General features: G+C 39.6%; 1 protein-coding gene and 1 long non-coding RNA gene across 3 annotated transcripts in view; one reads left to right on the forward strand and one right to left on the reverse strand.

Moving 5' to 3' along the window:
- NFIA (nuclear factor I A) overlaps positions 1-8447 on the reverse strand; it is a 571401-nt gene extending 562954 nt beyond the window's left edge. Inside the window, exon 1 of one of the 2 annotated variants that reach the window (XM_053894638.1) lies at positions 8337-8447. In XM_053894638.1, the coding sequence (XP_053750613.1) occupies positions 8337-8432 (96 nt within the window). In that variant the 5' untranslated portion in view covers positions 8433-8447. The remainder of the gene's footprint in view (positions 1-8336) is intronic. The other variant, XM_053894628.1, reaches the window with a different exon arrangement.
- LOC109266773 (uncharacterized) overlaps positions 5459-27935 on the forward strand; it is a 67711-nt gene continuing 45234 nt past the window's right edge. Inside the window, exon 1 of the long non-coding RNA XR_002079853.2 lies at positions 5459-5776. This is a non-coding gene — a long non-coding RNA (uncharacterized LOC109266773). The remainder of the gene's footprint in view (positions 5777-27935) is intronic.

Below are 27935 nucleotides of genomic sequence, written 5' to 3' on the forward strand. Positions count from 1 at the left end.
CTGTTGGTTAGTGGTAATTAGGTATCACTCTCCAGTTTGTCACCAAACGTACCATTCCCCACTAGATGGATTATATCCTCACTGTCTTACACTTAGCTCACCTGCTTGGGCTGAAGATATTAGCGTCTGTGGCGCCCCGTGTTAGGCTTTGTTATTTCTTAACTTTTCAGTTGAGAAATTGTATCGGTCCCTCCTATGGTAATCTACCCCCCCCCCCCCCGCCCAAGACTTTTGCATGCATCAAAAAAGAAAGTGACCTTTCTTACGCAGTCCTACCAACAATACTGTGTGCTCAGTGTTGGACAATGTATGACAAGTGTTCAAGGACTCCCTCCTCGGTACTAGGACAGAGTCCAGACCATAGCACCTGTTACCAGGTTGTTTCTCACATGTTTACAAAAATGAGAATTGAGGTTGCTGTTTTTCTTAAAATAAAACACAGCAAAGCAATTAATGATGATTTCAATTGATTCATAAATGAATAGACGACATAAAATATTTAGCCCACAATGTTTATCTTTTCAACGTTTGAAGGGAGCTTATCAAATCCAGCTGCTGAGACATATCATTAGCAGGACTAAAAGTCATACATCTGTGGGGGACAGGGTGGATGAGGAATATTCGGGGTTGCAGGGAGGCAGATGAGGCCGTCCTGGGAACATGGAGTTCTCATACCCTAGGTGGGTATAGAGTTTGTCTACACCTAGGTCATATGGGGAGATGATGCAGATAATCTAGTGTCTACTGAGGTGAGAAGGCTCAGCCCCATTTACTGAATGTCTGATTCAGCTCAGGGGCGCCAGCCCTCCCCTATGAGCCTGCCATGCACTCTGATTTGGTGAAGGGCTTGCTCTGCCTAGGATTATGCATCCCCACCTCTGACCTGGTCATTATTCCCAATCATCATCCATTTCAAACAATCAGCAGGGCAATAGCATGTGCACATCAAGGATCACAAAAGGAACTTGGATTATGAGGAATAAAAAAATCTGTCTAACATGTGGCGCCATTAAAGAGCTCTGAGACATATTGTTTATACGCAGCAGTTGTCTGGAAAATAGATGTTTACTTGTAGCGAGTGTATTAAGATCTTTGCCATTAGGCAATATATATCCTGCACTGTATCTTCTCTTACAGAAAATTATGTTGGAATAAACCTTCAATTAGCAATGCCTGTGGCAATGAAAAATATTAAACAGCAGTAATATTCTACACGGGCATTTCTGCTTATTAGAAAGAGAGAGAGAGAGATTGAAACACCAGGAATCTTTCTTTGGAAGGATGGCCTTTTAAAAATGGCATATTCCACTTAAAACTGCACGTGAAGTATCTGCTAAATAAAGATTAAATTACCTACAGAAAAAAAAAATGTCCCTAATATTCAGCAAGAACTTGAACACACTGATTTTCCATGAACCATTCATCTTCTGATGAAAAGGTGTATTTTAATACGACCACATACATCAGCCTTTCCTGTCTCTGGGAGCTTCTGCAGTTGGTGAAGAGGCAGAAAGCTTCTATTACAAAATAGGAAATTGTTTCCCACAACTCTTCCAGAACAGGGCCTGGGTCCTATCTTGCTTTTGACACTTAGTCATTTCTCTGCCTCCATTTTCTTAGCCAATAGACTTGTGCCCCCCACAATACCATCATGCGAAGGGATGGTGCTAATCCTGGAAAGTTCTGAAAACTGTCACATGATAGCACTAAAAGAATCAATTCACTTATAACAAGTTTGGTCCAGGATGAAGCGAGCGGACTCCTGCAGTCTGGGCGGCTCATTCCAGGTATGCACATCCTTGGACAGCGTGCAACCTTTTGAGTCTTGGTCCCCCTGTCTGTGAGGTACATCAATGATGCTTCCTTTATAGGTTTATGGGTAGGATTAATTTAAAACATATGCAAAGTACCTAAAACAGATTCTGGCAGATAGTTCACGTTCAATCAATGTTATCTCTTAATATGAAATATTCAGGGATGGAGAGGTTGGCTCCCTAGTACCTTTGAAGCTTGAATGATGGCAGCAGGCAGAAGCAGCACCTGATTCTCTGCCCCCTGGCCGTTTGTAGGGGCTCAATGCATATTTGGTGAATAAATGAAAAACTGCTCGAACAATCTCCTAAGTTTTCACTCCCAGATCAACCAGTCTAACTTGTCCAGCTCATTTTGCCAGACCATACACTCCTCTGTTTTCACCTTCTATTTTTCTCAGTAGAACCCACCATTTCAGTTAAAAGCAGGAGAAACTGTGACACATTATTCTGGAGCTTTCTTAAGCCAAATCAACAAATACTTATTGAGGGCAAGACAGGTGAGCAGAATGAGGTCAGGAAAAAGAATTCTCAGCATAGTTTCTAGAACATCGCTCTGCAAATATATACAACACGGTAAAAATCTAGGACAGTGGTTTGTCTTTATTATTCCTTTTCGATCTTAAATGATCTTAATGGAATAAGCTGAGTCTTTACCCTCTGTCCTGATTTGTTATTTCATTCCCTGACAAGCACCCATTTCACAATATCAGCTCACCTGGAACACTCAGCCCTGTTGTCACAGTAAAGCAAGATTTCCTTTCTCCGTAAGTGCCAAGGAGAGCCCCACATGGCTTTGGAAGCTTCTTAGGTTAACTCCTTCGCTCCTTATGGGACACCTTCTGTACTCCCTCAATAATATGGGTGTTTGGAATTCCGAGCAGAACTGAGGAGAGATGGACGGCGTAAGGGCAGCGGCCATCTATTTTGTATTTCCAAACTAGTGCATCTTGCTTTCTCCCTTATAGTATTTCCTTATTTGCTTGATTTCACAGAAATGTTTTAATAAGAAAGTTTTGAGAATATCCTGGGATTATAGTCTTGGAATGAACTTTCATGATCATAGGATAAGCCCCTTTAGTTTAAAACGATCCTACTTTAAAAGCATCTACTTATAACTACCAGCTGCTGGTTCTTTTCTCTTCATACTCACGCATGCATACACAGACACATATAGTCTGCATATGTATACACACGCACGCACACACACGCGCGCACACGATCCCTCACGTGGAGTATATATGTGTAAACATCCAGAAGGAACAATGCATTGTAGAAATTGTCCTGTTGAGTTTGTAATCCAGTGTGAGTTACTGAGTGCTGATAAGTAAAGGAAGTTCAACCAGACAGTTTAATCCTCCAATTTCCTGTCTTCTAATCAGCCCCTGATTCTTTTGGTTTTAAATTAGAAACATTCCTGACAATATTCAGGACAGGTGAAGGAAAACCAGCTAGAAAATAAGTAAGGACAAAGCATTTATTTTACAGTCTAAAGTTCACAGGAGAAATATGAGCGTAATAACAGGAAATCAAGATTTTTAAGAAGATAGTACAAGTACATAGGCTAGCTTAAGTAACCAATCACATTTCTGAATGAAGTACATTTGGATCATAATTTGATTTAGAGAAAAAAAATAGGAGCATAGTTTAGTGTATTTGCTTCTCCCTAAGCATGGTAAATGGTAGTTTAAAAGATGTTGTATAAGGCTAACCTAAAGACAGTGGGAAGGGCAGTTTCTTAATATTTGTGAGAGGAAAAAAAAGGAAACACTACCTTATTCAGATTTTGCTTGCAATCGATCATCGCTCATACTGTGAGACAATAATAGTGCATGGAAATCTTTGAAGTGAGTGCATATTCTTGGAAATTAATACAGTCACACATATTTGCAATGGGAGATAAAAATAAGACAAGTGTGCATTTAAAAATAAGCACAGGCAGCGTGTGCAAATGCTTGAAATAGAATGTATATAATTATGTTTATCATGGACACTTCCTTTTGAACGTATACTGAGTACCGAGAATACGATATGGTTTATTATTTATTGAATCCCCTCATTTTGATTCTTTTCATTTATAGCCATTCCCAGTTATTTTAATTATCATCACGAAAGAGCTAGGGCAAAAGCAGAGAGAAATCTCCGTTAAAGCCATTTCTTCAAAGGAATATGGAAGACAAATATTAACATAAGTGGCTCAGTGGAGAATTAGCATTTTAAAAATTGAAAGAGTAAACACAACCTAAGTTGTGATTCAAAGCAAACAACAACAGCAAAAGGTTGCACGAAATATGAGTTCTTAGTTTTGTGTCTGCAGCACTTAGGACTGTCAGGTGTTTGAGAAGTAGGCTGGAGTTAAGAGTTTTTTGAATTGTTGAACACAGTAAGAGTATTTCAGAGATGTACCTTGTTTGGTAAATATATATATAATATATTTAATATTTATAATATTTATAATATAAATATAAATATAAAAATAAATATAAAAATAAATATAAATATATATTATAAAAATATAAATATATATATATATATATTTACTTAAAAAATGCCATTTACATTATAAGGCCTAGCATATCCTTTCTACTCATGTATTTTCCTGGTATACAAAGTCTGAGTTGTACACATTTGAATTAACTGATGGATAATTCTTGACGGAAAAATTGTATGGCAATTTCTAAAAAGAATGTTTCCGAAATAGGTGCTTGGGAACCTTGCAGGTGGTGAGGGGGGTGGCAGGATGATCTAATAGCCTCCGTTTCATAGTCACTACGAGCTTTTACATTGGGTTGAAGAAGCAAGACAAATGTATTTTGTAATTCACATAAAAATCGTCCCCTAATACCTTATTGGCAAATCTCGAGGAAGAGGACACTATTTTTTCTGCCTTCATTTTAATGCCATGTGGGTAGAATGGAGGTGATTCCCTTGGACAGAATGATATTTTGAAGCATATACATGATTCCGGGGCGCTTCCATTTCATTTGGAGTGGAGAAAAACTTCACGAGGGTTTTCTCTAGTTGTCTGTGGAAGGTTTCAAATAGAGATGTCACAGAGTAGCTAGATTAAGGTGATATGCAATATCTATTTCTTGATTTGCATGATTAAAGCATTAGAGAAGTAGCTCAGGTATCAAAAGATTTCTCATAAGCAGTGGCGCCAAAGGTAATTACTGTTAAAATGTACACGCTCGAACCCTGGTCTCTCGTTAACTTCTAAGTTGTGTTTACAACTCTTTGGGTGGGAGTAAAAGTTTTCATGTGATTTTTGGATGCCAAGACCCCTTTCTCACTCCATTTTGATATCAACAGTATATTGAGCATTTCTTATATCCTATGTCTATCACGATGATAATTAGCTTCAACTCAAAAAAGCAATAAAAGGTAAAGAAGGCCCTTCTTACTATTTCATACTTTAATTGTTTCTTAAGCAAATGTAACCTTTTGAAGACAAAGCTAAAATTTATACTTAAAAAAAAAAAACAACGAACTGATTAATTTAGTCAATCAACCTCCAGTTCGTTATCAAAAAGTGCTGTTAAAACCCTACTGTAAGCTGCTGGGTGCATTATGATAGGGGGTGGGGACAGAGAGGGAAAGAGGAGAGGGGTTGTTATTCTCAGCCTTTTATTAACCAGTTTCTTTCATTCTAGTGGGTCTTTATTATTTAGAAAAATAAAAATGATCTGGGGCTCTATCCATTCTCACCTAAAATTTTGGAGTAGGTAACGGCTGCCTACAACGGGTCCAACATATGCCCCAAAACTAAAACAAACAAACTCATTTGCCATACAAATTGTTTACGATTCATTAAAAAGCAAAATTGCATATCCCGGTGCTGGCAGCTGAGGCCGAGCCTCCACGGGCGGAGGGGGCATTCACTGAGTTGCCTTTGTATGCTGGGAGGACCAAGCCGAGGTTCCCACTATGCAGCCCGGAGTCTGTGCAGCCAGATGACGCATGAGGTAATTTTAAAGCTTTATTTGCCTTTAGTGTGAAACTCGGATCTTGTACTGTCCTTTGGTTAAAGAGCCATATCAGCCAGGGGCAATTCTAAATTTTTTTTTTTTTTTTTTTTTTTTTTTTTTTTTTTTTTAGTTGGGGAAAATTGTTTGGGGTAGTGAGGTGAGGGTGTGGAGGGAGAGGGAGTGAATTCTATTCAAGGGAAGAGAAGAGATAAGAAAAAATGCGAAATTTGTCTTATTTTAATTAATTCTTCCCTCCACCCCCCCTTCATCAAAGTCCTCAATTTCCCATCAATAGTGGGGAATTTACATTAGAATTATTTGTAACTGGCAGATTTAAAATGCTGTGGTATGCGCTTACCTTTGAGGGAAATGAAAAATCGATTTATTCTCTATGCTAACTTCTACAACTTCTACACTCTGATTTCTCACCCCTTTTCAAAGCAAAGATCTAGAAGCATTGAAGTTGAGAGAAACTTCCTGTAGTATGCAGCCTAAACAGCAGCATGGAGCTTACAGCATTGTTTATTTTTAGTCAACTGCATTGCTAAATGTTTCCACCACTTTTATATTTTATATTCCCGGCGGTAAAACATCTGTAAAACAATTTTAAATGAAAAGCAACTTCCAAGTAAACTTTGCAAAAAATAAATGACAGTTTTCCAAGTTAAAAAAAAAAAAAGAGGAGCATTTGGTGATCTTTGCAAGAAAGAAAAAAAGATAACACAATTTGCCATAAAAAGTAACAGTCTATAAAATCTATGAGCTCTTGAAATACAAGGAAGTAGAATGTCACCCAGAATATGACATCAGCGCGCAGGTTTTTTTTTTTTTTTTTAAGGCTTACAACTTAGCGTAGAAAATAATAGCTAAACCAATCAGTATATTCATTTCTGGTGTTTAACAAGCTGCACAAGGCAAAGCAATAGACAACATCATGACATACAAGTAAACCTTGTTCTTGCTGGCAGAAACACTAAAGGGAAAATAAGTGCCCTGAATAGTTCAGCATCTAAGTGGATAGATCTACTGTTAGTCTAATTAAGCAAAAAGTGCAAGTAACATTGTCCTGAAATCACTGGTAAAGTTTCTATTGTCTAGTTAAGAAATCACAAGTTAAAATACACATGTACACACATACCCACAACCACCTTTACTCAAGGGTCCTTAGGATGGACACACTGCACCTCATGAGCAGCCGAACAGAGTCCTGCGGTAGCTCACTTTTAATAGTCTCTCAGTCCTCGGAATTCCTAAAACTTGCCCAAATGATACTACCATTGGTCCAGGAAGGGGAGAGGAGAACTCTTTCCGCAGATCATGCAATGAAACCGACCATGTCCTGTCTTGTAATTCCATTCGCCAGTCTCCCCCTCCAACACCACTCTCCCTCTCTCTCTCTCTCTTTCTCTCTCTCTCTCTCTCTTTTTTTTTTTTCTTAAACTGATATCTATGTGAAATGAGCTGAAGTTCACGGTCCAGTTAGGAACGGATAATACATTCATTGTCCTGGCAGCAAACTTTTTTTTCACTCCCTGGAAGAATTCACGCTTGCCGCAAGAATAATAATTACGGAAAACTAAAAATGCTCTGCTAACGAAGTAATCCTTAACGGACACCACCCTAACGAGGGCAGTGATGATTTGAGGACTGTCTTCCTCACAGGACTCGCATCTCCCGTGACAATAAGCTATTGTGCACCCTCCCAACTCACTCTACCTCTTATAGATCCGAGATGTCAAAGGTTGTCTGGCCTGGTTGACCATGACATGTGAGTTAACTCATTCTGCGGCGCAGGGTAGAACTTTATTAAAACTTTATTTGCACCCAGAATCACCAAAAGATAGCGTGTGGGGGTCTTTCCCACTCAGAGCTAGAGTCCTAAGAGACTTAAGACCTGCTCTGAGATAAACAAATGGGGAAAAGTTAGATGAGAGCTATAGGTCCCCAGATGGAAAACAGGCAGTGGGGACCCAGAGTTCTCTCACAGGTGACTCCAGGGGATCCAGTTAATGGGGCAGGACAGGAATTCGCCCAGGGCTTGCTTCTCCCCAGTGTCCAAACACACGTCCTCAGAAAATACCACAGCCGAGGAAAAACCAAGCACCCCATATCCCCTGAAAACAAAAGTAAAGGGGATGTGAAGCTAGAGAGAGGGAGCAAAACCTGAGGGCCAGGACAAGCGTTTCATTTTTTTTGTTTTTTTGTTTTTTTTGTTTTTTTTTACCCCAAGACCGACTTGGCTAAAATACCCACCTCCACCTTAAAGCTCCTGCTACTTTAAAAATAAAAAAAAGAAAAGAAAAGAAAAAAGCCCCACCAACTCTCCAACACTGTCCCATGGCAAACCAGGGCAGGCATTGCTGGGAACTCGAGTCGCAGAGTGGCAGGGAGAGGATGGCAAGAGGAAGCAGTGTGAGGCTGCCTCACTGAAGAGTGTGAAAAAAATCAAATGTGAATTTGATGAATGTGAGGTCTGGGACATTTTGTCAAAGAGGGAGGGAAAGTAGAAAAGGGAAAAAAAAAAAAAAAAAAAAAAGCAGCCCGGCTGCCAACTCACCATCCACCAAGTTCTGGCCGAGATGTCGTAGCAGAGTTGCCATTTGATGGAGCCGTCGGAAGCTTTCCCTGCCATTACGCTGTCAGCAAGCTTCATCTGATGCTAACTCACGGGAGATAAGACACCTAATTGAGAAAACATTTGCAGTGGCATGTGGGGCAACATGTAGTCCGGTCCATACCATATGGAATCATGGGTAAAAAAAAAAATCTCCTTGACAATGAACCAATCTCTCACAGACCCAGTGGCAAGGTGAAGTGGAGACGAAAAGTCTTCTGCTCCTAGCACTGTCTTCTCTCTCCTTTTTTAAAAACAAGGACCCACGGCTACACATCAAAGAGAGGCGGTTAAAATTAGGGCTTCATCACTCAGATGATTTTGGTCTGCAAGGTTTTTCCTTTCCTTCCAACAACCAATCCCCCCTCTTTTTTTTCTTTCTTTCTTTCTTTCTTTTTTTTTTTTTAAGGAGAATAAAGAGATTTAATAGGACAAAGGCAGGTAGTGGACTGCGGAGGGAGATCGCCACAGGCTATTAGCCTAAAATTTCTGCTTGACAGATGGAACTGCTTAGAGACTATCATGCGATGTTTTGGGCTTTTTTTTTTTTTTTTTTACTCCCCCCGCCCCCCCTTCGACTTTAAGTCTGATTCAGTATCTGTTTTTCACAGCCACTTTTCTCGAGAACGTGAGCTGTGCATTTAAAAAAAAATGTTTAGTTCAGTTTTCCTGTCTTACACATCTCATTGGAAGCAAAGCGAAAAGTCTAAAACTAGATCTGGGAACAGCTGAACAGGTTTTCCAAGGAGAAAAAAAAAATTCCAGGGAAAAAATATTTCTCCTTCCTTACCTTATTATTATTATTTTTTTAAAGAATTCATTAGTTAATTTGGTTGTGAAGGAACATAAACATGAGACAACAGTGTTCAGAGTCCCTAGATTTTTGGTTTCGCTGGCATTGTATTTAGATGTGTGTCTTAATGTGAGGAAATACATTACTGATATTCACAAGTTCTAACCTAGGCTAGGCTACTTGCCATCTCTACTTTTTGGTGTTCTATTTTTTTTTTTTTAATGAATTCTGAGCTTTTTGATTCTCTGTAAATAAAGCGATCAGTCATTATCAATTCAGTTTAACACAATTCAGGCTAAACTTGACATGACTACTTCCTTATTCAGGGAAAATCACATCTGATTTCCTTACTGTAACCAAGCGATTGTCTTCACAGGGGTTTTTGACCACACATCCTCTCTGTAGAGGAAAAAATAAACCACAGCACGGATCTACCAATAAGAGTGACTATAAAAATAATTTTTTGTTTTTTAAGTGAGAAGTCCAGGCAACTAATGAATTTCCAGTCATTTTACTCAAGGACCAAGAGGGGAGAAGACGTAGAGAGAATACCTTGTATTTGCTATATTTTATTCTTTCAAACTGTGTGAAATTAGGAACTGCAGAAATACCTTTATAAGAGCAGTGTACAGAACACATCCTATTTTTTCTCCCCCCCCCCCCCCCCCCCGGATATAAGTGGTTCCTCAATCCCCAAGAACTTAGCAGTGATATTACAGTTCTGTGCACTGCAAGTCTCCTATATGGGCACTCAGGAGCCTCAGGGAATTTATCTCAAGCATTTTTCAGGGCGATTGAACTGTGATTATTTAAAGAGTTGTGCATTTACAGCCCAACTATCCAGTGGATTTTTTTCTAGTCACATTTCCAACTGAATAATATTTAGACAAACTTATTCAGGACACATTTTAAGTTCCCAAAAGGTTAACTTTGGTGGCATTTGCTTTCCTACTCGTAACCTCTTCCTCAGTAGGTGTTAGGCTAGCTCTTTAGCATCAGGTCGATAGTTGCTTTGACAAAAATAATTTCCGTAAAGTAAATTTTATCCAGTTGCATCTGAAATGTTTTATAATTTGCAACACGATGCACAGACTGCTTTTACAGAATTAGCCACAAGTGTAATAAATATGACATTTTTTTCTTCCTCATCCCTCAGCGTAATGGGATTTTTTTCTCATCATAGCGGGGTAGAGGGTGGTATCGGGCATTATTATCAAATACGGATATTGCCGTCACTCTTAGAAGCGTCTTTACATTCTATTCTTTATTACTCTGGAATTACCTCCCTTTCCAGAAAAAGAGTCCGCAGCAGTGCGGGCAATGTTAAGTTACCTTCAGCGTCCACAAGCAAATGGACCTTCCGCCAGGATCTTGCCCTGAGCTCGCCAGCCAAAAACATTTGTTGCCTCCTGTAACTGCAGCGTCATTAAATGACCTGGTCTTTCTGCGGTTTGTCATTTAGAGAAAGCAAAGGAGAAATGCTGCAAATTCTCCATAAAATGTAAAATAGCATAAACTGGAAACAAAACAAAACAAAACAAAACAAAAGGGTAAAAGGGAGTAAGAAAAGAAGTGGAGAAGCTTTCTGCATTTGAATCAGCCTCCTGTTCCATTTCATCCTTTCCTACTTGCCTCTGGAAAGCAGACAAACCAAAGTTTCTTTGCTTTAGGGTCTTCTCCGCATTCTCCGGGGGCATAAAGGCACAGGGGCATTTTGGATTTGTGGGCCCACAGCCTTACAATTTCTAAGTCGGCCACGCGGCAGCCTCTGAAGTTCGAGGTGTCTCTTATCTGAGCGGCTGCATTTCTGAGACTCAGAACACCCTGTGCACGCCCATTATTTATGAATGAATGGGGCATAAGGTAAACTGGAGTCCAGATTTTACTTTGTGAATGATGGAATACCCTGGAAGGTTTTACAGGAGATGGCATAGTAGTTTGGAACAAAGAAACGAGAAATATTATTGGATAATAGTGTTTTAAATCCAGAACAATTAGGTGCATTTAACTTTATCATTGTTCTCTAAGAGGCTGGTGGAAGCTGTCCTTTCTCATACAGCAATCAGCCTTTTCACAGTGTGGCCCGTTGTTAATAGCCTTAAAACAAGATTAAATAAAACATGTTAAATATTGCAATTATTGTGGGAAATAAAATTATTTGGTGAGCATAATGGGGAGCAATTCAAGCATTTAACATGATCCAGGAAATGCTACTCCAAACAATTGCATTTGCTTTATGCATTTTTCCCCTTTGATTGCTGACAGATGCCTTTTTGGAAACAAACATCTAAATGGTTTGCTTTCAGTCAGGAAAAAAAAAATATAACAGAAAGTGGCTACATGTTTTGAATTTAACTCTTGTCATTTGAATACTTCTTCCCACTGCACGTGAATGAGTCTGAAGCAAAAAAAAAAAAGAACACCAGGGCCCTCATCAAGAAGTAACCCCATCAGGATTTGGACTTTCTTACTTCCTTTGAAGGTGTTTTATAAGAAGTGGGAATCCTCCAGCTATGAAGCCAAGGGGTGGGTTAACCGCTGGGCTTTCCACACGGTGTGAGCAAGGTGCGAGGGATACGGTCTGGGGACTGTGGGGCAGCATTAGAAAGGGAATTGCTTTCTAATAGCAAATTGGCCTCTGGCAAAGGGCAAGTTACTTTCCAGACTCTTTCTGGCTCTTGTGGCCAAAGCTCCCCAAATCAGCTACCCCCTTTTCATGAGTGGGAAGAACCCAGGAGAGCTGAGGGAATGTGGGATTCCCATCTCTATCTTTGCTGCAGTACTTGGATAAAGGCCTCAAAGACTTCTCTGCCAACAGGTGTATGATACCAAGGAAGGGTTTGAGTCTGTCAGGTGCTGCTAAAAGGTAACATGAAACGAAATATTAATGTTTTTCAGAGGCTGGGGAGTAGAGTGGCTGAGCACACTTTCTGAAGTTCAATTGCCCATATCCTGGCTTAGTGGGTTACTGTGTGACCACTCCCAGCTTACTTAAACTCTCTGATTCTCTGTGTCCTAACAGGAAAATGAAGATAATCATATATATAATATTTATATAATATGATATAATATTTATATAATATATAAATATGATATGATGTAATATTTATATAATATTATATAATATGATAATTATATAAATATAAATTAAACAGTTATTTAGCAAAAATACTCATAAAGACAATAATTCCTGGTATATAATGAGTGCTCAAGCACCGGTATTGTTTTGTTATCGATGTTTTGTTAATACGAGTCCTCTGTTGAGTTCAATCCTGTCTTGCCTCTTCTGATCCCATCTGGTGAGGCTGGGTTAGGTCCCTTCTCTTTGATCTAAGAATCTAATAACAGTCCAATAATCTAATCGTCTAATAATCTGTGTCTTGCTCCACTGCAGCTCTTAACACCCTCTATGCAATTCTTCTCAAACTTACACCTTTTCATTCACCTTGGCTGAAACGTTTTTCCCTCCTACAACATCATCTGCCTTTGCAAGTTAACGTTCCTCTCTGAGACGCCAGTCCATAATGATCTCCAGTACCTTTGAATTCCCGTTGGCTTCCATATCTGTATCATTCATTGGTACTCACATAAATTGACTACATTTTTTATCTTTAATGCACCTATGTCATTCATTCATTTATTTGTAACTCACTTAATGGCAACTTCTGCAACACAGGCAACTAAAATGATTTTTTATCCTTTTTCTCAAGCTTGGTTTCTAGAGCCATTGGAAAATTAAAACTCTAGGAGAAGAGTAACTTGATTTGGAATGCACCATATAATAACAGCTAACATGTATTGAGTGCTTCCTCTTAAAGAGAGGTGCTGTTCTAAGATCTTTTTATTTGCGGATACGTCCTTATGATATAAGATCTATTATTAACCCCATTTTAAAAATAAAAAACCCAGGCTCCAAAAGTTGAAGCAACTTGTTTGGGGTCCTGGAGTTAGAGATGGAAGGATTCAAGCCTAAGAATTATGATTCTGGAAATTTACCACTCTGGTGTTGCCTCTCTCTCTCTCTTTTTTTAATATTTATTTATTTTGGGAAGAGTGCAAGCTGGGGAGAGGCAGAGAGAGGGGGACAGAAGATCCAAAGTGGGCTCCACGCTGACAAGCTGACAGCAGCGAGCCTGATGTGGGGCTCAAACTCATGAACCACGAGATCATGACCTGAGCCGAAGTCAGAGGCTCAACTGACTGAGCCCCCCAGGCGCCCCTGGTATTGCCTCTTAAACCATGAAAGAGGGGAAATAATAGGACTTAGCACCTGCTATATGCCAGGTATTTTTAAGGTGCTTTTGGGTATGATAAGTCACTTAACCTCACAACAACCCTAGGAGATTCATATCACTATTTTCAGTTTGCAGGTCAGGGTCCAAAAGTAAGAGTCTTGCCTAATGACACATACTGAGCAGGAAGAGCCAAGATTCAACCGTACGTCTATATGTCTAAAAGGGCTTTCATACTCTGATTAGGTAGCTCTCAGAAGATTTTTAAAAATTTCTTTTGTAGAGTTGGATGCTGGGCTTAACACATATGTACGGCTTTGAATCTCCAGGCTCTTGGAAATCATGAAATTAGAAATGTACAGTTTTGCTGAAACTGTAGAGAAGTTTGGTTTAGAGCAATAGGCATTTGAGACCTTTTTTTTTTTTTTTAAGCCTGTATTGAAGAAGGATTATCTACTGTTAATACCTCAGTCTTTTCTCTAACCTTCACCAGGTGAAAAATCCTAAAATGGTATTCAGGACATCAGTGTCCAGCCTCGAAATGAGTGTGTACTCAGATGTAACCTTTGGAATAAGGGTAAGAATGTGCACAAAAGGATAGATAGTCTAGTTCCTCCGAAGCCCAGGAAAATGCCAAGGTCTTTGGTGGCAGATTTATCCCTTTGTGAGGACAGTAGCAAAGTCTTCAGAACAGGCACACGTCATTACTAGGCACGAGCGTGGTGACTTTAAGAAACCGGTGTCCCAAGTCACCTGGCATGGTTTTCTCACCGTATGGCAAAAGGAAACGCTACGAAGCTGAAAAGGGCAGAATTGAAGAAAATGCCAGGGGGTCCAGACAGCCCCATCCGTTTCCATGATATGCCCAGAGATTGCCCAGATTTTTGAACTAGCATATATATTTTTTTTTTCTCAAAAAAATACTGATAATTTTTTTCAGCGGAAACTCACCCTCCATGCCCTGCAAAGAAAGAGTTTTCTTCTAGTGGCAGTTGTTGTACTTCATTTCCATTTAGACATTCTTTGACTTTTCCTTTCTCTGCATTTTCTGTTAACCAGCTGCCACCCAAGATTGGACTAAACCCTCTGCCCCCTGTTAAAAGAGAAAAAAAAAAAAAGACAGGGAAAACGGCATAGAACACAACCCTCTAATAAGTATATTCACAACTTCCACGCAAGGCGCTTAAGAAAACTAAAAGGTTAATATATTCTAACTAGATGTTGGGTATAGAATGTCAGATCTGTCAAATTTCATTATAACTTGCTGCTCATTGAAAAAGATTTGATTTCTTTTGCCACTGTCCTACTATGTTCAAGTCACAGACTGCCAGCAGCGGCCCACCGAAGACCACAGGCTGGCAGTGAGCGGGCTCGAGTGGGAAACCAGCCGCAAGGACCATCTGTTTCCGATTTCTAGCTGAGCCAAGATGTGCAGTGAAGTGCATTCCATTCACCAGGCCAGCTTCTCCCCTGCTCAAGTTATTAGTGTTACAAGTGAAATTATCTTTTCCAAACAGCAGGGGAGCTATAATCCTTATGGAACAGGACCTTAAAATGCGCACATGCACTCGCGAAACACACACCCACATATACACGCGTGCACAACATTCAGGCATCTTCTGTTAAAGTTGTGTGTCAGGCTGCTTGTAAATTTAATTACGGCCTCCATGGGGTTTATAAAGTATGTTTTATTAAGCATGATAACCTCTGAGGCAGCAGCTTATACATTGGCCTCATTTAGTCTAATTGAATGATCGAATATCTTTAGGATGCTTTTTGTGGGCATGGTTAAACATGACAAGGCGGATGTATTTAAGACATCTTAAAAGGTAACGGCTTTCAGAATGGAACGGGTTTTTAGGAATAATCAATGGGAGCCCTTGCTTGGCGGGCCCAAGTGAGCCAACCTCATGCAAGTAGACAGTGCTGTGGCTAGTTAGCCAGCTATTAATTCCCGGAGGGGCCAAGTGACTGGTGTCACCATATAACTTGGGAGACTATAATAAGTTACATCGTTGTTATTTGGTGTTGGTTGTCTGTCTTTCTCAAGGTTGATCATTTTTTGGAAAAATCTGGAGGTGAATTAGCAAGGCTGATTGTATGATAGTGTAATAGAAATAGCAAGGAGAGAAGTCAGGAGGTTTTAATGAACTAATGTGGTAAACACGCCATCTAGTAACTCATGCTGGCCACTGTGCCGGCTGCTCAGGATACAAGTAAGAAAGACAGGGGACCTGCACTCAAAGAGCTCTTGGGCACTTCCGTTACAGTGTGACGGAACCATGGTGGTAGTCTGGCCTTGCTTCTTCCACATTCGATGCAGGACTCTGCATTGTCACATGCCTTCTGGAGGCTTGTCTGTAAAATGGAGATGGCAATGGCAGTGGCCATCATCCAGGGAGTGTTGTCTGAATTAAATGAACCAACATATGTAAAAGGGCCAAAGTCAGTGATAGAAACTTATCACTGAGCAGGTGCTCAATACAGGTTAGTTTCTGTTTCCCTGTAGTTATTCTGGGAATCCTCTAGAGCCTTATAAATTACAGAGTGATCTTCCAGCAGATTTCTCATTTGTGGATGAGTAGCATAGTGGATCCAAGGAGGCTGCCTGCGTTGTGGCTCCCTAGCCACGTCACTCAGCACCAGACCACAGATTTCAGAGGGCGGGGCTTACAGGCGGCACCGGAAAGAGCCATGAATAATTAGGCACCTAATATACACTTTTGGCTCCTGGTGAATGAAAGACTGATTGAGGCTGATTTCTCCAAAAATTAACTTTTTTTTCTTTTCAAACCAAAGATCACATAAATTCATTTAACGTGAGGAGGCAGAGGGACTATGACAAAGCTTCTTATTTTGTAGATTAAGAAAATGAAGCCCAACTGAGAGAATTACCGGGAATTACCCAGCTAGTTTTGAGACCTCCAACCCAGAGATCCAAATATTCAGTGTCTCTGTCACTGTATCACTAGTTTCATAATGTTTGAAGAGCTGATGTCCTGAATTCTGTAATCAGTTGGATTCAGATATACATGAGACCCAGCTGTGGCTGCCTCTGCTGATTATATTATACACCTGGCAGTTGCATCTTGTGCTTTACTCACGTTTACGGACAGAAATGGAAGCATCTTGCAAAGCCCTCTTACTGGATCCATGGGAAAGCTAGGGACCGGTGTCCCAGGTAGGTTCCTCCAAAACCAACTTCGAGTCTTGTGTGAGACTTGTGGAGATGTGTATGCAAGGATTTTACTGGGGTGGCAGTCAGGATCAGTACCTACATGGAAGTAAAAGAAGGAGGAGCTAAAAATCCATGCAGTCCCAACAGAGGTCTAGGTAATTCTGTAGGGAGCCCAGATGCTGGAATGGCCCTGCAGAACTGTTCCAAATTGGGCATGGGGCCACGCCTTTGAGATATAAGGTTTATTTTCTTAAGGTTTATTATTTTTATTTTAAATTTATTTATTTAATTTTTTAAATGTTTATTTATTCTCGAGAGACAGAGACAGAGTGTGAGTGGGGGAGGGTCAGAGAGAGAGTGAGACACAGAATCTGAAGCAGGCTCCAGGCTCTGAGCTGTCACAGAGCCTGACACGGGGCTCGAACAAACTGTGAGGTCATGACCTGAGCCGAAGTCGGATGCCTAATTGACTGAGCCACCTACGCACCCCTTAAATGTATTTATTTAAATTCAAGTTAGTTAACATACAGTGTAGTATTGGTTTTAGGAGTAAAACCCAGTGATTCATCACTTACATATGATACCCAGGGCTCATCCCAATGAATGCCCTCCTTAATGCCCAGCACCCATTTATCCCATCCCCCCACCAACCTCCCTCCAGCAACCCTCAGTTTTTTCTCTGTATTTAAGAGTCTCTTATGGTTGCCTCCCTGTTTTTATCTCATTTTTCCTTCCCTTCCCTTATGTTCATCTGTTGTATTTCTTATATTCTACATATGAGTGAAATCATATGATATTTGTCTTTCTCTGCCTGACTTATTTTGCTAAGCATAATACACTCTAGTTCCAGCTACATTGTTACAAATGGCAAGATTTCATTTTTTTAATCACCTAGTAATATTTCATTGTATATATATATATATATATATATATATATATATATATCACAACTTCTTTTTACAAAATTTTTTTTAAGTTTATTTTTGAGAGAGAGAGAGAAAGAGACAGAGTGCAACCAGGAGAGGGGCAGAAAGAGGGCTCCAGGCTCTGAACTGTCAACCCAGAGCCCCACGTGGGACTTGTACTCACAAACTGACAGAGATCATGACATAACCTGAAGTCAGATGCTCAACCGACTGAGCCCCCCAGGTGCCCCTATATATCACATCTTCTTAATTAACTGAGCCATCCAGGTGCCCCATCACATCTTCTTTATCCATTCCTCAGGTGATGGACATTTTAGTCTTTCCATAATTTGGCTATTGTTGACAGTGCTGCCAAAAAGATTGAGGTGCCTGTGCCCCTTCGAATCAGCATTTTTGTATCCTTTGGATAAATACCTAGCCGGGCGATTGCTGGGTTGTAGGGTAGTTCTATTTTTAATTTTATGAGGAACCTCCATACCGTTTTCCAGAGTGGCTGCACCAGCTTGCATTCCCACCAACGGTGCAAAAGTTTTCTCCTTTCTCTGCATCCTAGCCTCTGTACTCTTGCAATCACTGACCAGTTATTGAATATGAACCATCTTGGGCAAAAAGAAGAGACTTTGGGCTAGATGGATCTTTCAGCCAAAGACAAATTCCAGAGGGTTTTCAGCTGACAGCTGTCAGGCTCCGATGTTCCCGATAGCTGGAGTGCCTCTAGATGTATGCCAGAGGATCCATTGGTGCTCGGAGAAGTCAAATGTCTTGCTTAAAAACACTTGCCAAGCTAGTGGCAGACTTGGGCCTAGAATTTATGGGTCCCAGTCCATAGCTCTATTAGTTTCCCAAATTTCCAGGAGAAGACTTCATTTCCTATTTGAGCAGAATCTACATAGTACATCCAGGAGCACCCCTTCTCATTGAAGAACAATAGGGGGCAGGGAAAGAAAGCCAAAGCAATGAGGACAAGGCATTTCTTGGCTTTTTCTCCAGTTGTCCAGTGGCAGATACATTCCTTGGCATATACAAGAGTTCAGTGGGAATGAATAAAAGAGAGGTTTGGAGTGTGGCTCTAAACCCATACAGTCAGATCTCTGTTTGAACCACCAAAGAGTGTCTTAGTAGAAGCCTGTGTTGGCATCTCCCTGGGGGTACTGTTTCAGTGGAGAAGAGAATTTGGGTGAGAGAAGAGGGGAAGCAAAAGGCAGTAGTGGAGTGAGAAATTGGTGTTTCTTAGTCCCTATATTTTCATCTCAAAGAAGCTCTCCCATAGAGCACCTGTTAAGAAAGGAAAAAAAATACCCCCAAATCTGAAGCATTAATGGTATGGGGTGATGAAATTCTTTGCTTCAAAGGAGAGCTTTGGAGAACAAATCTAAGCTCCCACAATCTTTTAAAAAGAGCAAATTTGTTTAGAGCTGAAAGAAGGCTTTTGGCTATCTACACCCCCATCTAATCCTGACTCCTTAATTTCTTTTTCCTTTATACCTTCAATTGGACTCTTTCATTTGCTATAGCATTTAAACATATATATAAGAATATAAGATATTTAGAATAAGCCATCTTGATTTTTGAGACATTACCATCTCTACACTCTACTGGAGAACATGATGTAAGTGACTTGGGAGTCTGTGGGGGCACACAGAATCTCTTAGTTGGTACCTTTTCCCTGGACCTTTATGGGAGAAATCCAAGAGACTTATTTCTGCCTTGTTCTTCACTGTCCCCTCACAATGGGCAGATACTACCAGAGGGGATCATGGGCTGTCCCTCATCAGAAGCAGAAATAGGATTTCCACATGCACTTTGGGCAATTTTCCTTGCATGTCTCTTCTAATGATTTGGGGTAGGCTCTTTCCCTACTCTCCACCTTTCCACATTCCAGTCCAGAACCTGTATTTACAGTAGAGAACTTCTTTCATTGGTTTCTCTCCCCTCCCTCCTTTCCTTCCCCCACTTGTCCTTCCTTCCAACATTTATTGAACTCCTCTTATATGCCAAACACCGTGCTAGTTACTAAGCAGTCTCAGTTATAATCAAGACGGGAATCCGCTTTCACGGCACTTGCCCTTAAAGCAGGCAGGCAAGCCATGCCAATCCAGTGTGATAGTCATTATGATGGGAACCTACAGGGTGCTAAGGGAGAACAGAAAAAGGGCACCAAACTTAATACAGGGCCGGTGGTAAGGATGGGTTGGTTGCATTCCCTGTGAGAAGGACAGTGCAGTTTGGCTTGAAGAATGAAAAAGTATGGCAGACAAATGCAGATGTTGAGAAGGAGGATGGTGGTAAGAGGTTTGTAGTTCAAAAGTATAACACAGCAAAAACGGAGCGGCGGGGGGGGGGGGGGGGGGAACTGGTGAGCAGAAAATAGCCTAGTGTGCCCGGAGAGTCTCACATTACCTGACCTTCACATTCTCTGTAGATGTATCTACAGTTCACCATCTGTTTTTCTATGGCCCCCAAGCTAAGAATAATTCTTACCTTTTAAATATTTGGAAAGAGATGAAAAGAAGAATAACATAGTGGGACATATAAAGTGATATGAAATTCAAATTTCAGTGTCCAAAATCAAGTTTTCTTGGGCATAGGGCATGCACATTTGGTTGCATGTTGCTTATGGCTGCTTTCACACTAGAGTTGCAGAGTGAAGTAGTTACAGTGTAGACCATAAAGCTGGAAAGACCTAAAATATTTACAATCTGGCCCTTTACAGAAAAAGATTTCCTGATCCCCTCCAACCCCTGGTTGGGGCTTAGGGCTTGTAGTCCAGCAAACTTGGATTCAAACCTGAGTCTTCAACTTCTAGTGATGTGACCTTGAGCGAATTTCTTGAACTGTCTATATGCCAGTTTGCTTATTTGAAAAATGGTAATGATAATACTTCACAGGCTTGTGACAGTTGAAGGAGATATTGCTGTGTAAAGCTCATGAGACTTGGAAATGCTTGAATAAAATTATTTCTTGAAAATAGTTAATGACAGTTTCAGCCATTTGAAGATATTAATAGAATTTGTAATAAGATAAATATGAAACATCGTGAACTGCCATATTCATCGCCGAACTACTGCTTTGGGGATTATCAGTTAAAAAATATTTTCTGTTAATAGATAAATGGGGAAAGAGAAAGTCAGATTTGTGAGTGAGAAGAGAAAGCTGTGAATTGCCAGAACTCCTCAAATAATTATAGCTGAAATTGATTGAGAGCCTGCTATGACGTGTTGCTAAGTACTTTATGTGCATTGTTTTATCTGATCATCATCAGACGTATGAGGTAGCAACTCTCATCACTCAGCTTTGCATATGAGGAGACCAGGGTTTAGAGCAATTAAGTTAATCCAAGCCACACAGCCAGTAGGAGGCAGAGTCCTAACTTGAACCTGGAGTGGTCTGATGCCAAAGTTTCTGTCTCTACCACTGTGCTTTTGGAAAAAATCTCTTGTTAAAAACCAGGGACCCACATTTCAGGGCCCATAGCCGTGCCTGTGGCTGGCACATTGGAGCATCATTCTGAGTTGAGCTCTGCAGAATTGCCAATTGCTATGGCTACTGCCTTGGGTCCATCTAGGGTTAATTTCTCAGACTTCCCATGAGAATTGCAGCCAAGATTACTCCCTGAGGATTGTCCTATTAGGAGTGGTTCTGCATGTAATCTGTCTGTTACATGGCTATGGGGAGATGGGTATGACAAATGAGACAGAGTTTGGCTATGTGATGGGGATTAAATGTTATGTTTAATAAAGAAAATCTTTTTGGTTTTCAGGTATTATTTATTGACATGAGAATATGCTCACAAACTCTTCTACCAAAAACTAAAGCCATGCGATTGTTTCAGTTTTGTAAGCATGTGTGTATACGTATTTATTTTTTTAAAGGGTAGGGAAGGAATGTGCCAGGATGATGAGTAGTTTCTCCCTGCGGGCTGAGGGAATGATGGCGAATATTGTTATGATTATTATTTATCCATACTTTCTATTTCTGGAATTCTAAAACAATGTGTAATTGTGCAAAAAATAAGAAGACGTATATTATAAGTGATATGGATCAATTTGCCAAAAAACTTTAAAAAAATCTTTAAATCTTTAATGCCATAATTTTACCCTGGTACTCCATCCTAAACACGGATTGACTGTAATATGTAGAGACATATGTTCATTTTAATATTATCTGAAATAGTGAAAAAAATTTTTTAAATGGTCTGAATGGCACAACCACTTTAAAGCATATTATGTAACCATGAAAGAAAATGTTTACAAATGGAAAATGCTTATGCTATTATAGTGTAAATAAAGCAGGGTATGAAATTGGACATACAATATGAACACAGTTCAGTGAAAGCTCAATGATCTATTTGGAAGGAAAAGACGGAAAGAAAACACATCCAGGTGTTAATGGCTCTGTATATAATTGGGGGGATTATATATTTTCTCCTTTTCCTGATTCTCTGCAGCTTCAAAATCTTCTTTAAAAAATGGATATTATTTCTATAATGAAAGCAAATAGGCCTTAAAAACACTGTTGAAGTTGGAAATCCACTGACTGGTGTTTAGTCTTAAAAACGTCCCCCTTCCTCCACACCCCACTGCATGACCCTTTATCTCTGTTGTCTCTTATGGTTAGTTGGATATTTTCCAGCTTAGTCTCCAGAAGCTTAATGAGAATGCAAAGAACACCAAGCTAGGAACCGGGAGATGTGGATTCTAGCCAGGGCCATGCCACTAACTCACTGCATACTCTGGGGTGAGTCCCTTTTTGTCTTGGGGCCACTGATTCTTTATAAAATGAGGAGAGCTAAGACTATATCAGGGGTTCTTGGCGACCGGGCTGAGAGGCAGTGAGAGGTCTCAGTGACAGTGTGTGCTCTCTGAAATCTGGATCCTTCTCTTCCAACACAGCTCAATACAAGTACTTCTGCTTTTATAGCTTCTTTATCGAGTTTACTGGAAAAATTTAAGTGAAGAATGATTCCAATGTTAAGTAAAGTTTCAAAACCACTGTACTGGGCAAACTATATTGTCTAGATCATTGCTTACAGAGTGTAGCTGCTGTTCATGTCTCTTATAATTTTTTTTTTATTGTGGTAAGAAAACCTATAACATGAAATCTCTATTCTCAACTGTTTTTAAGTATACAGTATTGTGAACTATATGCACCTCATCGTATAGCAGATCTCTAGAACTTTTTCATTTTGCATGTGAAACTCTATTCTCATTGAATAACAACTTCCCATTTCTCCTTCCCACAGCCCTTGACAACCACCAGTTTACTTTCTGCTTCTAAGAGTTGGACTACTTTAGATCATTCACATAAGTGGGATCATGCAGTATTTATCTTTCTGTGACTGGCTTATTTCACTTAGCCTATGCCTCCAAGTTTCATCCATGTTGTAACATATGATGAGATTTCTTTCTTTTTAAGGGTTGACTAATATTTCATTTCATGTATATCTTCTACTTTCTCTATCCTTTCATCTGTTGATGGACTTTTAGGTTGTTGACACTTCTTGGCTCTTATGAATATTGCTGCAATGAACTTGGGAGTGCAAATATCTTTTCAAGATCCTGATTTTAATTCTTTTGTTGGGTATTCAGAAGTAGGATTGCTGGATCCTATTTTTAGTTTTGGGCGGCAACTCCGTTCTGTTTTCTACAGCAGTTCTGTTTTCTGTGTCACTTTAAATTCCTACCAACAGGGTGCAAGTGTTCCAATTTCTCCACATCTGCACCAGAACTTGTTATTTTATGTTTTTTCCCCCCTTTATGTTGTGTGTTTTTTAATAATGGCCATCCTAACAGGTGTGAAGTGATATTTTGGTGTGGTTTTGATTTTCATTTCTCTGATGATTAGTGATTTTGAACATCTTTTCATATACCTGTCTGTCATTGATAGGTCCTTGTCTATTCATGTCGTTTGTCCATTTTTTTTAATGAGGTTACTTGTTTTTTGTCATTAAGTGGTATGGTATAATTAGATCTATTTTGGATATTAATCTCTTATAAGATGTATGGCTTGAAAATATTTTCTCCTATTCTGTAAATTGCCTTTTCACTCTGTTGATTGTTTTCCTTCCTGCATAAAACGCTTTTGGGTTTGATGTAGTCCCACTTGTCTATTTAAGCTTTTGTTGTCTGTGCTTTGGTGTCCAAGAACTCATTGCCAAGACCACTGTTATTCCCCCACGTTTTCTTTTAGGAGTTTTATAGTGTCAGGTCACACATTTAAGTGTTTGATACATTTGCAGTTGATTTTTGTGCATGATGTCAGGTAAGAGTCCCGTTCCATTCTTCTGCATTTAGACGTCCAGTTATCCCAGCACCATTTGTTGAAGAGACTATCCTTTTCCCATTATATAGTTTTGGCATCTTTGTCAAAGACCATTTGACCCTATAGGCAAGGGTTTATTTCCTAGATCTCTGTTCTGTTCACTGGTCTACATGTCTGTCCTTATGCCAGTACCATACTGTTTTGATTACTGTAGCTTTGTAATATGTTTTGAAGTGAAAACATGTGAAGCCTCAAGTTTTGTTCTGCTTTCTCAAGAATATTTTGGCTATTTGGGATCTTTTGTGGTTTCATATGAATTCTAGCATTGCTTGTCCTAATTTTGTAGAAAACAATACCGTTGGGATTTTTATAGGGCTTGCATTGAATCTATAGATTGCTTTGGGTAGTATGGATATTTAAACAATATTAAACCTCCAATTTATGAACTTGGGATCTCTTTCCATTTATTTATGTCTCCTTTAATTTCTTTCAGCAATACTTCATAGTTTGCAGTGTATAAGTTGTTCACTTCCTTAGTTACATTTGTTACTAAGTATTTTATTCTTATTAATGCTATTGTAAATGGGATTGTTTTCTTAATTTCATTTTCAGGTTGTTGTTAATATATAAACACACAACTAATTTTTGTATGTTGATTTTGTATCCTGCAACTTTGCTGAATTTGTTTATTAGTTTCACAGGTATTTTTTTTAACATTTATTTATTATTGAGAGACAGAAAGACACAGAGCATGAGCAGGGGAGGGGCCAAGAGATGGAGACACAGAATCCGAAGCAGGCTCCAGGCTCCGATCTGGCAGCACAGAGCCCAACGCAGGGCTTGAACTCACAAACTGTGAGATCATGACCTGAGCCAAAATCGGATGCTTAACCCACTGAGCCACCTAGGCGCCCCCAGATTTTTTTTTGTATGTGTAATCTTTAGGGTTTTCTACATATAAGATTATCTCATCTGCAAATAGAGATTATGTTACTTCGTTCTTCCTAATTTGGATGACTTTTATTTCTTTTTCTTGTCTAATTGCTCTGGCTAGGATTTCCAGTACCATGTCAAATAGAAATGGTGAGATTGGGTATTCTTGTCTTGTTCCTCATCTTAGATGAAAAGTTTTTTGTTTTTCACTGTTGAGTTTTTCACTATAGACTTTGCACATATGGTCTTTTTTATGCTGAGACCATTTGTTTCCGTTTTTAGTTTATGGAGTCTTTTTATCATGAAAGGATGTTAAATTTTGTCAAATGCCTTTTCTTTACCTATTGAGATGACCATGTGATTTTTATCCTTGTTTTATTAATGTGTTGTGTCATGTTGATTGATTTTTTTGTATGTTGAATCATCCTTGTATTCCAGGAATAAGTCCCATTTGGTCCTGGTGCATTATCCTTTTAAGATACTGTTGAATTTGGATTGCTAGTATTTTATAGAAGAGTTTTGCATCTATATTCAACAGGGATATTGGCTTGTAGTTTTCTTTTCTTATAATGTCTCTGTCTTCACTATCAAAATAATGCTGGCCTCATAAAATGAGTTTGGAAGTGTTCTCTCTTCTTCAATTTTTTTGGAAGTGTTTGAGGAGGATTGGTGCTAATTCTTCTTTGAATGTTCTCTGTGGTCCCCAGGTATCCAAAGTATGCAGTTCCATAAGAACTCTAAGTCAGGCAAAACAGAAATCAGTCCTTCCAATAGCCCCCTGAAAAGCTGGAACATTAGATCCACATTTCACTCTTTTCTTTCCTTCTCAAGGGAGATGCCACAAGAGTGCCTACTTCTGATCATGGTGAACTGTTCCGGTTTCTTTCTGTGGTATTACAAATCCCACAGAGTTTCATAGACTGCTGAACTCTCTTTTGTTCCCTGAGGCCCCCAGGCATCCAAGGTATGCTGGTTCTCCATCACCTTTCCACATCAGGCAGGACAGAAACCAGTTCCACCTCAGGCAGCCCTGTGAAAAGCTGAAACATTGGACATACATTCCACTCTTCTTTTTCCTTCCTAAGGGAGAAACTGTGAGTTGGACTTTTCATCTTACTTGCAAACTGTGCTGGCTTGGGAGAGGCAGATGTGGTTGCAGTGAAATGGCTTTACGTACCCACTTCAACATAACTGTTCTTGGCTTTGAGATAGCCTGGGGGTATTGCGATTTCCTAACTGATTTCTGGAGCTCTTGTAAAGGCTTTTTGGATCATATATGTTGTTGCTAAGTCAAGAAATGAAGTCTGGCACTTTCTATTCTGCCATCTTGCTGATGTTGCTTTCTCATGTGAGAAATGAAAGCTTGCTCATACCGTAACTCATGTGCAAAGGCACACACCTCCTAACCTGTGATTCTCCTACCTCTGGCCCCCTTCTCATTTCTATAATCCTTCCACTGAAGTACCCTCTCCCCCAATATTGTCTAGCCAGTCACCTCTGAGGGTTCATGATTAGATTTAGTACTACCTGTAGACCTAAGTCATAGGGACCCCCTCACTGAGCTTTGCTTTGGAGGGCTGCACATATGACAAGCACAACAGATTTATTCAAGAATACCTCTGTAGCTCAGGATCTATTGTTGAAGACTGACACGCACAACTCACTTTAATTCTATATATCTACTATCATGAATAATACCTTTCAGACCTCAAAGAAAAACTCCTTTACATCTCTTGTTGTATGTCCTCTTTAAAGACTTGTGGTTTGTGCCATTGCAATATCTCAGATAATCTGCACTTGAGAATGTGGGGAATATTTATTTTTTCCCAGTTTTACTGATATAAAATTTACATATAACTTTTTTTTAAGTTTTTTTTTTACATTTATTTATTTTTGAGAGACAGAGACAGAGTACGAGTGGGGGAGGGGCAGAGAGAGAGAAGGAGACACAGAATCCAAAGCAAGCTGCAGGCTCAGAGCTGTCAGCACAGAGCCTGACATGGGGCTCGAACTCACAAACTGTGAGATCATGACCTGAGCCAAAGTCAGATGCTTATCCGACTGAGCCACCCAGGCACCCTGGTATCTCTCTCTCTCTCTCTGTCTCTCTCTCTCCATCTATCTATTATCTATCTCTATATTTATACCTATATCTCTCATATCTTCTTTATCTATTCATTCATTGATATATACTTCCATATCTTGGCTATTGTAAATAACTCTGTAATGGACATGGGTTTCAGATATCCTTTTGGGATGGTGATTTTGTTTTCTTTAGATATATACCCAGAAGTGAAATTGATGGGTAATATGGTAGTTCTTTTTCAATTTTTTGAAGTTTATTTATTTATTTTCAGAGAGAAGGCATGCACACAAGTGGGGGGAAGAGTAAATAGAGACAGAAAGAGAGAAAGAGAATCCCAAGCAGGCTCTGCACTGTTAGTGTGGAGCCCAGTGTGGGGTTGGAACCCATGAATCATGAGACCATGACCTGAGCCAAAATCAAGAGTTAGACACTTAACTGACTGAGCCACCCAGGCACCCTATTTTTAATTTTTTGATGAACTTTCATACTGTTTTCCATAGTGGCTGTACCCATTTCCAATCTAAACAGTATACAACGGTTCCTTTTTTTTCTACATTCTCATCAGCTCTTGTTGTCTTCTGTCTTTTTGATAGTAGCCATCCTAACAGGTTTGAGGTGATATCTCATTGTGGTTTTGATTTGCATTTCCCCAATGATTAGTAACATAGAGTGCCTTTTTATGTACTTTTTGCCATTTAAATATCTTCTCTGGAAAATGCCTATTTAGATACTCTGTCCTGTTTTAAAATGGATTATTTAGGGTTTTGTTTTGTTTTGTTTTTGCTATTGAATTGTATAAATTCCTTTTATACTTTGTGTATTAACCCTATATCAAATGTGTGCTTTGAAAATGTTTTCTCCAGGGGTGCCTGGGTGGCTCAGTCTGTTGAGTGTCTGACTCAGCTTAGGTCATGATCTTGTGGTTTGTGAGTTCGAGCCCCCACATTGGGCTCACTGCTGTCCGCCTGTTAGTGAAGCACCTGCTTCAGATCCTCTGTCCCTCTCTCTTTCTGACCCTTTCCCGCTTATGTTCTCTTTCTCAAAAAATAAATAAAACATTAAAAAAAATAAAAATGAAAATGTTTTCTCCCATCTGTATGTCTTTTTTTTTCATTTTGTTGATCATTACTTTT

Source organism: Panthera pardus, unplaced genomic scaffold (assembly GCF_024362965.1).
Source record: "Panthera pardus isolate Hobbes unplaced genomic scaffold, ASM2436296v1 HiC_scaffold_11, whole genome shotgun sequence".
Classification (NCBI taxonomy): domain Eukaryota; kingdom Metazoa; phylum Chordata; class Mammalia; order Carnivora; family Felidae; genus Panthera; species Panthera pardus.